The sequence below is a fragment of the Salvelinus namaycush genome, chromosome 21, assembly GCF_016432855.1.
Source record: "Salvelinus namaycush isolate Seneca chromosome 21, SaNama_1.0, whole genome shotgun sequence".
Lineage (NCBI taxonomy): Eukaryota > Metazoa > Chordata > Actinopteri > Salmoniformes > Salmonidae > Salvelinus > Salvelinus namaycush.
In genome coordinates, this window is record NC_052327.1 from 12,680,305 (window position 1) to 12,694,857 (window position 14,553).

Below are 14,553 nucleotides of genomic sequence, written 5' to 3' on the forward strand. Positions count from 1 at the left end.
CTCCCTATATAAAGGCCATGTTACTTTCTACTCCCTATATAAAGGCCATGTTACTTTCTACTCCCTATATAAAGGCCATGTTACTTTCTACTCCCTATATAAAGGCCATGTTACTTTCTACTCCCTATATAAAGGCCATGTTACTTTCTACTCCCTATATAAAGGCCATGTTACTTTCTACTCCCTATATAAAGGCCATGTTACTTTCTACTCCCTGTATAAAGGCCATGTTACTTTCTACTCCCTGTATAAAGGCCATGTTACTTTCTACTCCCTGTATATAGCCATGTTACTTTCTACTCCCTATATAAAGGCCATGTTACTTTCTACTCCCTATATAAAGGCCATGTTACTTTCTACTCCCTGTATATAGCCATGTTACTTTCTACTCCCTGTATAAAGGCCATGTTACTTTCTACTCCCTATATAAAGGCCATGTTACTTTCTACTCCCTATATAAAGGCCATGTTACTTTCTACTCCCTATATAAAGGCCATGTTACTTTCTACTCCCTATATAAAGGCCATGTTACTTTCTACTCCCTATATAAAGGCCATGTTACTTTCTACTCCCTATATAAAGGCCATGTTACTTTCTACTCCCTATATAAAGGCCATGTTACTTTCTACTCCCTATATAAAGGCCATGTTACTTTCTACTCCCTATATAAAGGCCATGTTACTTTCTACTCCCTATATAAAGGCCATGTTACTTTCTACTCCCTATATAAAGGCCATGTTACTTTCTACTCCCTATATAAAGGCCATGTTACTTTCTACTCCCTATATAAAGGCCATGTTACTTTCTACTCCCTATATAAAGGCCATGTTACTTTCTACTCCCTATATAAAGGCCATGTTACTTTCTACTCCCTATATAAAGGCCATGTTACTTTCTACTCCCTATATAAAGGCCATGTTACTTTCTACTCCCTATATATAGCCATGTTACTTTCTACTCCCTATATAAAGGCCATGTTACTTTCTACTCCCTATATAAAGGCCATGTTACTTTCTACTCCCTATATATAGCCATGTTACTTTCTACTCCCTATATAAAGGCCATGTTACTTTCTACTCCCTGTATATAGCCATGTTACTTTCTACTCCCTATATAAAGGCCATGTTACTTTCTACTCCCTATATAAAGGCCATGTTACTTTCTACTCCCTGTATATAGCCATGTTACTTTCTACTCCCTGTATAAAGGCCATGTTACTTTCTACTCCCTGTATATAGCCATGTTACTTTCTACTCCCTATATAAAGGCCATGTTACGTTCTACTCCCTATATAAAGGCCATGTTACGTTCTACTCCCTATATAAAGGCCATGTTACTTTCTACTCCCTGTATATAGCCATGTTACTTTCTACTCCCTGTATAAAGGCCATGTTACTTTCTACTCCCTGTATAAAGGCCATGTTACTTTCTACTCCCTGTATATAGGCCATGTTACTTTCTACTCCCTATATAAAGGCCATGTTACTTTCTACTCCCTATATAAAGGCCATGTTACTTTCTACTCCCTGTATATAGCCATGTTACTTTCTACTCCCTATATAAAGGCCATGTTACTTTCTACTCCCTATATAAAGGCCATGTTACTTTCTACTCCTTATATAAAGGCCATGTTACTTTCTACTCCCTATATAAAGGCCATGTTACTTTCTACTCCCTATATAAAGGCCATGTTACTTTCTACTCCCTGTATATAGCCATGTTACTTTCTACTCCCTGTATATAGCCATGTTACTTTCTACTCCCTATATAAAGGCCATGTTACTTTCTACTCCCTATATAAAGGCCATGTTACTTTCTACTCCCTATATAAAAGCCACAGAACTTGTTCTCAACTAGCTTACCTGGTTAAATAAAGGTGAAATAAAATAAAAAATAAAACAATATTTCACCCATAGAGCATGTTTGACGTGTACGACAACGTGTTCCAGTTCCCACCAATATCCAGGAACTTGGCACAGCCATTGAAGAGGAGTGGGACAATATTCCACAGGCTACAATCAACATCCTGATCAACTCTATGCAATATGTAAAGGTAATGTGTCGCACTGCATGATGCAAATGGTGGTCACACCAGATACTAACTGGTTTTCTGATCCACACCCCTCCCTTTTTTAAGGCATCTGTGACCAACAAATGCCTATCTATATTCCTAGTCATGTGAAATCCATAGATTAGGGCCTAATTAATTCATTTCAATTGACTGATTTCCTTGTATGAACTGTAACTCAGTGAAATATTTAAAATTGTTGCATGTTGCGTTCATATTTTTGTTCAGTATATTTATATTTTTGACAACTTTTACTTTTACTCCACTACATTCCTAAATAAAATGTGTACTTCTTACTCCCATACATTTTCCCTGACACCCAAAAGTACTCGTTACATTTAGAATGATTAGGCAAGACAGCAATATGTTCCAATTCACACACCTATCAATATAACACGTTGTCATCTCTACTGCCTCTGATCTGGCGGACTTACTAAACACAAATACTGCGTTTGTAAATTATGTCTGAGTGTGCCTCTGGTTTTCCGTAAATAAAATACAAAATACAAGAAAAATGTGCCGTCTGGTTTGCTTAATATAAAGGAACTTGATGTATAGCATTTCCTTTTCACTTTTATTAAAGCATGACAATTGAGTACTTTTCCCACCACTGTGCTTAAGTACATTTAAAATCAAATGCTTTTACTCGAGTAGTATTTTACTGGGTGACTTTCACTTTTACTTGAGTACTTTTCCCACCATTGTACTCGAGTAAAAGTAAAGATACCTTAATAGAAAATGCCTCAAGTAAAAGTGAAAGTCACCCAGTAAAATATTACTTGAGTAAAAGCCTAAAAGTATTTGATTCTAAATATACTTAAGCATCAAAAGTAAAAGTATAAATCATTTCACATTCCTCATATTAAGCAAACCAGGTGGCACGATTTTCTTGTTATATTAATTTATGGATAGCCAGAGGCACACTCCGATACTCGAGGGGCACACTCCGACACAAATATCATACCCCCAAGCAATGTTCCCTCTAATTGTTTTCCTCACTGAGCAAATTTCAGTTCTGCTGGGAGCAAACTTGAACGTTGTGAAAATTCTGTGCAACTTCCAGCACGCGTTTACTGTGAACACTGAGGCTGTATCCGCTTTAAGTTAGTTTTAACAGTGGCCATGTAGGCTACTGTGGCTATTTGATCATAATGTAGGCCTACCAGAGTGGCCTACCGTAAAAAACAATTGAGAAAATGCATCCCATAACATTTTAACATGGAAATAGCTGTTCTATCATTCAGCCTACAGTAGCAGCCAATGTGTGGTGTTCAATGTAGGCCTACATTCCATGAGACTTTGAAAAAAACAAAACATGCATGGCTTGACATGAACCTGTTTATCCACTTGTCCTTCAGACAAGGAGGTGACTGAAAATGTTGTGTTGTTTGATGCAAAAAAACACTATACAAAATTAAATGCATTATTATTCCCATACCATTATTACAGAGAATCAAACAAATGATGCTACCCTCTGCCTATTGGCTACTTAGCTTATTCAAACCTGTCTCAAAAACACTGTCCCTTTAAGACAAAAAAAAAGCTCTTTACCTGACTCGCTTTTCAAAGTCTAAAAATGTATATGTTTTGTGCTCTTGTAGGAAGCAATCACTTCCTTATTGCTGACGACAAATGATATATAACTGGGCTAATAACCCACTAACTAGCAAAGGGTATGAACAAAATGTGCAGACGTGGCTACATGCAACTCTCACTTTGATCTCAAATCAAGCGCATATACTCACAACCGCTCAGTCTGTAAACACAGTCCAGTTCAATAAATGGCACAGATCCATATATGGCAATGGTCTATTTGCATATAGGCCTACTGCAGCTCTGATTGTTTATGCCGCACTGGTCTGTGTAGAGTATGGGCTGAGTAGTTTATTTAAAAAAAAAAAAATGATTTCACCTTTATTTAACCAGGTAGGCTAGTTGAGAACAAGTTCTCATTTACAACTGCGACCTGGCCAAGATAAAGCAAAGCAGTGTGACAAAAACAACACAGGGTTACACTAGGGATAAACAAACGTACAGTCAATAACACAATAGAAAAATCTGTATACAGTGTGTGCAAATGAAGTAAGGAGGTAAGGCAATAAATAGGCCATAGTGGTGAAGTAATTACAATTTAGCAATTTAAACGGGAGTGATATATGTGCAGATGAGGATGTGCAAGTAGAAATACTGGTGTGCAAAAGAGCAGAAAAACAAAAACAAATATGGGGATGAGGTAGGTAGTTGGTTGAATGGGCTATTTACAGATGGGGTGTGTACAACTGCAGCGATCGGTAAGCTGCTCTGACAGCTGATGCTTAAAGTTAGTGAGAGAGATAGAAGTCTCTAGCTTCAGTGATTTTTGCATTTCGTTCCAGTCATTGGCAGCAGAGAACTGGAAGGAAAGGCAGTCAAAGGAGGTGTTGGCTTTGGGGATGACCAGTGAAATATACCTGCTGGAGCACGTGCTACGGGTGGGTGTTGCTATGGTGACCAGTGAGCTGAGATAACCTAGCAAAGACTTATAGATAACCTGGAGCCAGTTGGTTGGGCGACGAATATGTAGCGAGGACCAGCCAACGAGAGCATACAGGTCGCAGTGGTGGGTAGTATATGGGGCATTGTGGACAAAACGGATGGCACTGTGATAGACTGCATCCAATTTGCTGAGTAGAGTGTTAGAGGCTATTTTGTAAATGACATCACCGAAGTCAAGGATCGGTAGGATAGTCAGTTTTACGAGGGTATGTTTGGCAGCATGGATTGGATATGCTTAATATGAGTCTGGAAGGAGAGTTTGCAGTCTAGCCAGACACCTAGGTATTTATAGTTGTCCACATATTCTAAGTCAGAACCGTCCAGAGTAGTGATGCTAGTCGTGTCAATACAATAGAATCCTACTCCGATGCGTTCTGCCTACAACAAAATCTCTTGCATAGTTTGTTTTGTTTCGGTATGTTGCATTGAAAGTGGCTAATGTTGTGTTGATTTGATCACAATTGTCACAGTAAAGGGAAACGTTGATAGTGTTAACAGGGAAAACTCTAGAACAGTGGTCACCAACCTTTTCTTAATCAAGATCACTTTGAGTCAAAATGCAAGCCGAGATCTACCGGTCAGTAAGCTATAGGCCCAATATATTATCACTGCATATTGGCTTTGCTTGAATTGCCCTGCCAATGCATTGTTGTTTGGGACATTGAAAAAAAATATTATGTTTCAAAATTAAAGAATTTTGGCAGTATATCCAACTGGCTTCACAACCGCAGAACACGTTCCCTGTTAACACTATCAACGTTTCCCAACGTTTCCCTTTACTGTGACAGGACGTCAGTACGTTCAAGCCCTTTTTTGTGCAATTAATTTATTGTTTAGTGTTGTGTAGTGGTTTTGCCGGCGTGCGTCCCACTTTTTATAAAAAATGTGGCCCCACAAAGATTTACATGCTAACAAGCACTAAACAATAAATTAATTGCACAAAAAAGGGCTTGAACGTACTGACGTACTGTCCCCACGAGTGACAGAACACTGAGCTAATCATGGCGCAACTAGAGGACATTACCAACACCTACGCTCCATATTTTCCGCTGGCTGCCCCACCACCACAGAAAGCTCTGAGCTAGGCTGAAACACCTGCATGTTGGAGCTGCCTTAAACAAGAAAGCAAAAAAGAGACCATGTTTGTATGCGGCTTTATTAACTCAATGATTTATTTTTATTTTTTACATTGTCTGCAAACTGATATGTGACATGTATTAATGCTAAAATAACATGCAAAACAGGTAAGCGACCGGTTGGTGAGCACTACTCTAGAAGATTTTGTGAAGTACAATCTAGTGCTTCTCTATGTGGGCTGATATTTCTGTGAGGCAGTCCCGGGAGAGCTGCGCAGTAGTCTCGGTGCCAGTGCGCACACGCAATTTAGAGGGAATGTTGCTCCCAAGACATGCTAACCTTGCACCAATAACAGGGGAAGTTAGCATTTTGTTGGTGGGAGGGATGATATTTACAGAGGCTCAACTTTCACTGGGGAAGGGGAGGACATGTCCCCACATTTTGAAATTGCATTTTTGTCCCCCCCAGTTTTATCATTGGAATGTGATACAAAACGAGGCAGCGGTGTGCTTTAGGACCCTGTGGACGCCTCCGAGAAGGTCGGGTAGGCTGTTTGGAGTGTTTATCCGACTGCATAATAAAAATTAAAATGATGTCCCCCCCACTTCTAAAAACAAAGTTGAGCCCCTGGATAAGTATGCCTCTAACTTTCTCACTCATTATTCACGATTAATTCAGGATTATCCGTAATCATGGTAGCATCCACATTTGTCCAAATATTTTTGGTTCCCTGCATAGAGTTGATCAGGCTGTTGATTGTGGCCTGTAGAATGTTGTCACACTCCTCTTCAATGGCTGTGCGAAGTTGCTGGATTTTGGCGGGAACTGGAACATGCTGTCGTACACGTCCATGCAGAGCATCCCAAATGTGCTCAATGGGTGACATGTATGGTGAGTATGCAGGCCATGGAAGAACTGGGACATTTTCATCTTCCAGGAATGATGTAGAGTTTCTTGCAACATGGGGCTTTGCATGATCATGCTGAAACATGAGGTGATGGCGACGGATAAAAGGCACTGTGCATCTGTATCTCTGTGCATTTAAATTGCCATCTATAAAATGCAATTGTGTTCGTTGTCCATAGCTTATGCCTGCCCATACCATAACCCCACCTCCACCAAGGGGCACTCTGTTCACAACATTGACATCAGCAAACCGCTCGGCCACACAACACCATACACGTGCTCTGCGGTTGTGAAGCCAGTTGGATATACTGCCAAATTCTCAAAAAGACATTGGAAGTGGCTTAGGGTAGAGAAATGAACATTCCATTCTCTGGCAACAGCTCTGGTGGACATTCCTGCAGTCAGCATGCCAATTGCACACTCCCTCAAACCTTGAGATATCTGTGGCATTGCGTTGTATGACAAAACTGCACATTTTAGAGTGGCCTTTTATTGTCCCCAGCAGAAGGTGAGCCTGTGTAATGATCATGCTGTTTAATCAGATTCTTAATATGCCACACCTATCAGGTGGATGGATTATCTTGGCAAAGGAGAAATGCTTACTAACACGAATATAAACAAATCTGCGCACAAAATCTGAGAGAAATATTATTTTTGTGCACACGGAAAATGTCTGCCATCTTTTATGGGACCAACATTTTACATGTTGCATTTATATTTTTGTTCAGTATAGATTGCAATACACCGATTGCCTTGGGGACCCTGCGTTAAATAAGAAAATGCCTCTGAAAAACTATTTTGAGAGCAATAATTGGCTTACACGTGTAACTACAAAACCTTAAATTAACCAAAGCCGCTACTCTAAAGCTCCTTTTTGTTTTCAACTACGTGTAACTTTCATTCAGTCGGCAGACAAAAGTAGGCTACTCAGAAAACGTACTTCTCCGTCAACTGAGTAGCCTAGCTGACAGCCCTCCCCTTTATTCGCCTCTTCGCCCTGGCGGTGATCATTGGATTTGAGTGCCCTGGAGACTCCATGAAGAGGGAATGAAATAGGACTTCATACCGGGATCATGGCGGCGCCGCTCGGGCGGGAGACCTTACCTGAGCACTGGTCCTACGGTGTCTGCGGAGATGGCAGGGTGTTTTTCGTTCAGTGAGTCGGATATGTGCTTTGGCGAGGCGAAATGTGGTCGTTCTTTTTTGGCTCTTTAAGGAGAGTTCGATTGGCTAGTGTTTATTTCCTCTTAACAGGTGTTTTGTCTTTCTGGCAGCGATGAAACGAACACAACTGCTTGGCTCCATCCGAAAACGGGCGAACCTGTCAATTCCGGACACATGATACGGTCAGGTATGCATGCATTCGTATCAGATTATTAATGCTGTTTGGCCTACTTCACAGAAGAGCGGGTTTCTTTTGTGCGTTGTTGATATACCGGTAGCCTAATGATGCACGAAACTTTCAGGGAATGCGCCTACCCTCGAAGATAACGCACATTTTTACTCGCCCATTGCAGATTTACCTCGAGGATGGGAAGAGGGTTTCACGAACGAAGGGGCCAGCTACTTCATAAAGTAAGTCAAAGCAATTGAATTCGACTATATTATGTTGTGGCGAAGTACCTGAGCGCACTACTGCCGTTGAGGTTACTAGGGGAGCAAAAAATATGGCTCCTCTTACTGACAGGTGTGTGTGTTCATAGGTTAAAATACTTCAGTTACAGTTGGTTTACAACTAGCCCGATAATGGACTAAAGCAGGGGTGTCAAAGTCAAATGGACGGAGGGCCAAATAAAAAATTTAGCTACAAGCCGAGGGCCGGACTGTTCGAATGTTCATTGAAAATTTTTTAAATGACGCATATAGTCTAGTGAACCTAATTGAACCTACTGAAAACCTAACAAATATATTCCAATATGATCAGATAAATAAAGCAATATTTTCTTATGGCTCTGTCAGTAATCTTTAATTTTCAACAGACACAAAAGACAAATTTCCTTTATATAAAAATCCCCATAACATGAACATTAAATGAAAGAAACCGGTATTCAAGGCACCATCAGTAGCCTATATTTTCTATTTTAGCAAAAGTGGGCTAAATTTACTTCAAAGAAAAAAACAATAATAGCAATTTTCTATCATCCACTCAACTGAAATATTTTTAAAATATAATTGGATTGAAATACAATAAAATAAAGTGCAAAAATCTATTAATCAAAAACAACACTTTGTTTAAGGAGAAGTAACATGCAGTGAAAACAAATATTAAACTTTAACTTTTAAACTTGAACTGAGTAAAAACTCTAAATATGTGATTGCACAGTAATGTTCACTTGTTTGAGGTTGAGGGTGATACTTGGTGGTGTCCCATCTTTTCCACAAGTTCATCAATGTTCGGGGTAAGGCTCTGAGCTGAGGAAATCCTCAGAATTGAGTGGAGGTGTTCAGCAGTAAGTCGACTTCTGTGTGATGTTTTGTTCAGGTTCATCAAAGAAAACAGTTGTTCACACAGGTATGTGCTGCCAAACATAGACAACGTTTGAGCAGCCTGGATGCGCAGCTGGGGCATTGTGTCGGGGAGGAAACGGGCGAACTCCGCAGCACCCACTGCCGCATATTTTGCCCTCAGTGCATCATTGCATTGGAGGTCAATCAACTCCATTTGGAGGTTTGGTGGTGAGCTGTCCACGTCAACAGCAAATGGGTTACCGAGCAGTTCCAACCTGCTTTTTTGTGCTTCAAAGTCAGCAAATCGGCGTCGAAAGTCAGCGGCAAGCATACCTATTTTATCAGCCAACTGTGCGCTCGGGAACGCACTGGTAGAGAGCTTCTCTTTCATGGTCTGGCAGCTGGGAAAGTGGCTCAAATTTTCTTTCCGCATCTGCGTCTCCCACAGAGTCAGTTTGGTTTTAAATGCCTTCACTGTACTGTACATATCAGAGATGACATGATCCCGACCCTGCAGCTGCAAGTTCATTGCATTCAGATGACTCGTAATGTCACACAGAAAAGCCATTTCACACAGAAACATTTCGTCTCGGAGTTGTGTTGTGTCTTTCCCTTTGCTGTCCAAGAACAGACAAATCTCCTCACGAAGCTCGAAACATCTTTGAAGCACCTTTCCCTGGCTTAGCCATCGCACCTCTGTGTGATAAGGCAAATCACCATGCTCCGTTTCTAACTCCGTCAGAAATGCCTTGAACTGGCGGTGATTCAAACCTTTGGCTCTGATAAAGTTAACTGTGCGCGTGATGATGCTCATTACATGCTCCATTTTCAAGGCTTTACCGCACAACGCTTCCTGGTGTATGATACAATGATAAGCTGTCAGCTCACCTGTCGCGTTTTCCTCTTGCATCTTTTCCCGTATCTTCGCCACCAGTCCGCTCCTGTGTCCACACATCGCAGGTGCTCCGTCGGTTGTCAAACCCACGAGTTTTTCCCAAGGCAGCTCCATCTCATTTACACATCTTGACACCTCTTCATACAAATCATGCCCCGTAGTTGTGCCATGCATAGGACGTAAAGCCAAAAACTCCTCTGTCACGCTTAGGCTGGAGTCCACTCCGCGGATGAAAATTGACAACTGGGCAATGTCAGAAATGTCGGTGCTCTCATCCACAGCCAAGGAATATGCAATGAAATCTTTTCCCTTTTTCACAAGCTGCTCTTTTAGATTGATGGACAACTGGTCTACTCTCTCGGCAATGGTGTTTCTGCTCAGACTCACATTTAAAAAGAGTTGCCTTTTTTCTGGGCAAACTTCGTCACAAACTTTAATCATGCAGTTTTTGATGAAATCCCCCTCCGTAAATGGCCGGGCTGATTTAGCGATCTCTTCTGCCAAAATAAAACTGGCCTTGACAGCAGCCTGGCCTTGTGATTTGGCTTTTTTGAACAGAGCCTGTCGAGATTTGAGGCCTCGTTTTAATTCCTCTGCCTTTTGTAGCCTTTGTTCCATGTCCATATTCTTGTTTTTGTCCGCGTGTTTCGTTTCATAATGTCGTCTCAGATTATACTCTTTCAGTACCGCCACACTTTCTCCACACAGAAGACACACAGGTTTTCCAGCTACCTCCGTGAACATATACTCCGACTCCCACCTCCGTTTTGCCATTTTTGATGGGTATCTGAAAGTTAATTTTACTGTGATGCTGACGACTGCTGTGCCAATAAATATTGAAATGAAGCAGCCTACTGCTCGGTGCGTCACCGTTGCATTGTGGGAAATGTAGTATTGCTGCGTGTAAAAGATCTGCGGGCTGCCGGCTTGCTGCGGTCTGCGGGCCGGTTCTAATAATAAATCAAGATCATCCCAGGGGCCGTAAAAAACCTTCTCGCGGGCCGGATGTGGCCCGCGGGCCTTGACTCTGACATATGTGGACTAAAGGAACCTAACGTTACTCTTTAGTCCAGGGATCTTACATGTTCTGTTTATAGGCGAATTGGCTCTGGAAGCCAAAACAGCCAAATACTCTATCTAAACGTGAATTGATTCTCAATTGTGGTATGGTTCTAGAAACATAAATCCCTCTACTTTCATATCACATCAAAATAATTTCACAAATGCAAAATACTTACTCACTGTACCCAGTGGCGATTTTAGCATGTCAGTCTTGGTGGGGCAAAAAAAAAAATGTGGGAATCATTCCAGCAAAGCCACTACACAACACCAAACAATGCGTTGGTTGCACTATAATGATGACAAACGGTGCCCACAAACTGTTAGGGCCTACATAAAGCTGTCCCAACAGCAGAGCCGAGTCCCAACACCTTACCACTGCTACACCTGTCTTTCAGCAGAGCCTTGTCTGGCAGCGAAACAGTTCATTCAGCCTCATTTACTGCCTTAAAAAAAAGCATAGCTGATATGGCGGACTTGCTTCAACAAATGTAGTTTCTACTGACAATTGAGATGTACAAATTATGGCATAAGGGGACGACAAGCGGATAAGAGGCAATCTAATTAACGAGCAACCGATGACTGACGTAGTCAATATAACTATTTGTTCAGCACTTTTTGAAATGTACAGTGACAGATTTCAGAACATGGGCCGTCAGACAGAACCGTAAGATAAATAAAGGGGGCATATAAGCAGAAAATGAAAGCTCTTACAATATTCAATGATTACATTTCTCTAAAACATGTTATAGGCTATTTGTGCACCACCAAGTTAGAACAGTAGGTGAAATTAAGAGGTGAAAATAGACCAAATTATTAGGGTGAGGCACATGGGCTACTAACTGCTTACTACACAACATACACTTCGTATTCATTTCTTAGCTACAGTATACATTTCTCCCTTGCATGTTACACCATTTATGTAGCAGCATACAATACATTTTTGGACTCACCTTGTGAAGGTGGCACAGCGGTCCTTTTGTAGGCACATTTTGTCATCAAAGTCTGGCATTCTCTGGATTTATGGTGGGAACTCTGGGAGAGATAAAAACCCCACAGCCACTCCATTGAATAGCAGGCTAACGTTAGTGGTTTCTTTGCAACTCTTAGCCACTGATTCCTTCCAAACAACTCGTTGTTGAATTTGCGATTTCCAACTTGTTGTGTAATGTTTATGTACAAATACGTTTTATCTATAATTTCTCCTCATTATTTCTCTTCATATGACAAGGATTAAAAAGGATTTGCCAGTAGATTGTCGACTTGATGACAACTGATGATGACTGCTAGCTAAGACTTTGATAGTAAGATGTTGACATCAGTCCAATCAAAGCTACTGTAGATAGAACGTGATTTGATGTCATTCTATCTGTGGTCAATAACCTTGAGCCTTCTTGGATGGGCACTTCTAATATAACTCTACGGCAGAACCCAAGGGGCTAACAGTTTTGAGCTCTAACCTTAGAATTGGGGATGACGTACTGTCCCATGAGTGACAGAAAACTGAGCCAATCAGGCGCAACGCTCTGTATTTTTCGGCTGGCTAGCCCCACCACCAAATAAAGCTCTGAGCTAGGCTGAAACACCTGCATTTTGGAGCTGCTTTACTCAAGAAAGCAAAAAAGAGACCATGTTTGTATGACATTTAAAATAAAAAAAGGATTTCACCCCATGCTTCCTGATGCAGCTCCCATAAGTTGGATTGGCTTGATGGGCACTTCTTATGTACCGTACGGTCAAGCGGCTCCCACAACAGTTCAATAGGGTTGAGATCCGGTGACTGTGCTGGCCACTCCATTATAGACAGAATACCAGCTGACTGCTTCTTCCCTAAATAGTTATTGCATAGTTTGGAGCTGTGCTTTGAGTCATTGTCCTGTTGTAGGAGGAAATTGGCTCCAATTAAGCGCCGTCCACAGGGTATGGCATGGCGTTGCAAAATGGAGTGATAGCCTTCCTTCTTCAAGATCCCTTTTACCCTGTACAAATCTCCCACTTTACCACCACCAAATCACCCCCAGACCATCACATTGCCTCCACCATGCTTGACAGATAGCATCAAGCACTCCTCCAGCATCCAGCTGTCCATAACACTTTTTTCCAATCTTCCTCTGTCCAGTGTCTGTGTTCTTTTTACCCATCTTAATTGTTTATTTTTATTGGCCAGTCTTAGATATGGCTTTTTCTTTGCAACTCTGCCTAGAAGGCCAGCATCCCGGAGTCGCCTCTTCACTGTTGACGTTGAGACTGGTGTTTTGCGGGTACTATTTAATGAAGCTGACAGTTGAGGACTTGTGAGGCGTCTGTTTCTCAAACTAGACACTGTAATGTACTTGTCCTCTTGCTCAGTTGTGCACCGGGGCCTCTCACTTCTCTTTCTATTCTGGTTAGAGCCAGTTTGCGCTGTTCTGTGAAGGGAGTAGTACACAGCGTTGTACCAGACATTCAGTTTCTTGGCAATTTCTCACATGGAATAGCCATCATTTCTCAGAAAAAGAATAGACTGACGAGTTTCAGAAGAAAGTTCTTTGTTTCTGGCCATTTTGAGCATGTAATTGAACCCACAAAGGCTGATGCTCCAGGTACTCAACTAGTCTAAGAAGGACAGTTTTATTGCTTCTTTAATCAGAACAACAGTTTTCAGCTGTGCTAACATAATTGCAAAAGGGTTTTCTAATTTTTCCTTTTTTTAAATGAATAACCTGGATTAGCTGACAAAACGTCCCATTGGAACACAGGAGTGATGGTTGCTGATAATGGGCCTATGTAGATATTCCATAAAAAATCTCCCGTTTCCAGCTACAATAGTCATTTACAACATTAACAATGTTTACACTTTATTTTCTGATCAATTTGATGTTATTTTAATGGACAAAATTAGCTTTTCTTTTAAAAACAAGGACATTTCTAAGTGACCCCAAACGTTTGAACGGTAATATATATATTTTTTAACCAAAAAGTGCTGCTCAAAAAGGTGGGACTCTGCCCCACCTTCCCTGAATGACGGGTCACCACTGACTGTACCTCTGTTTTAGCAGTTGCGCCCGACAGTATTTTTCAGCGACAACACTTTTGTGGCATCTGCCTTCCTACATACAGGTGTTAAGGAGACGCAGCTAGCTAATTAGCACAGGTAGTCAGATCTGTTTTCTGTAAACCAGCGCTGTAACATGGAGATGTGGCCGTGTGGGAACCCATAATCCTAACCCTATAAAGGTGTGTATCAATTGAACTTAAAAAAAAAAAAATTGAAAATGAGTTCTTGCTGATATGAAAGATTAGGTCCTGTACCGCAAGCGATGCGTGTTAATGTTCAGACCTAGCGCCCTGGGGCTCCCAACAAAACTTCCCCCGTACGGAAGACGCCATCGTCCAATGACTCTTACGTGTAATGGAACTGAGAGTCGTGACCAAGGGCTAGTATACAACGCACCCTCTCTTGTTGACTTGGTTGTGCATTGAACACTTGCGGCTATTGTTTGACTATCTGGAAAATTGGTTGTTCAATATCACAGCTACTGCTTTAGTCTGCAAAAAATGTTGCGCGTGTTTGACAATCTGATTC

General features: G+C 41.3%; 1 protein-coding gene across 3 annotated transcripts in view; it reads left to right on the forward strand.

The window, feature by feature from the left end:
- Positions 1-7,624: 7,624 nt before the first annotated feature.
- LOC120066100 (pleckstrin homology domain-containing family A member 7-like) overlaps positions 7,625-14,553 on the forward strand; it is a 172,574-nt gene continuing 165,645 nt past the window's right edge. For all 3 annotated transcript variants that reach the window (XM_039017206.1, XM_039017207.1, XM_039017208.1), the window contains exons 1-3: positions 7,625-7,742; positions 7,861-7,937; positions 8,104-8,161. In XM_039017206.1, the coding sequence (XP_038873134.1) occupies positions 7,660-7,742; positions 7,861-7,937; positions 8,104-8,161 (218 nt within the window). In that variant the 5' untranslated portion in view covers positions 7,625-7,659. The remainder of the gene's footprint in view (positions 7,743-7,860; positions 7,938-8,103; positions 8,162-14,553) is intronic.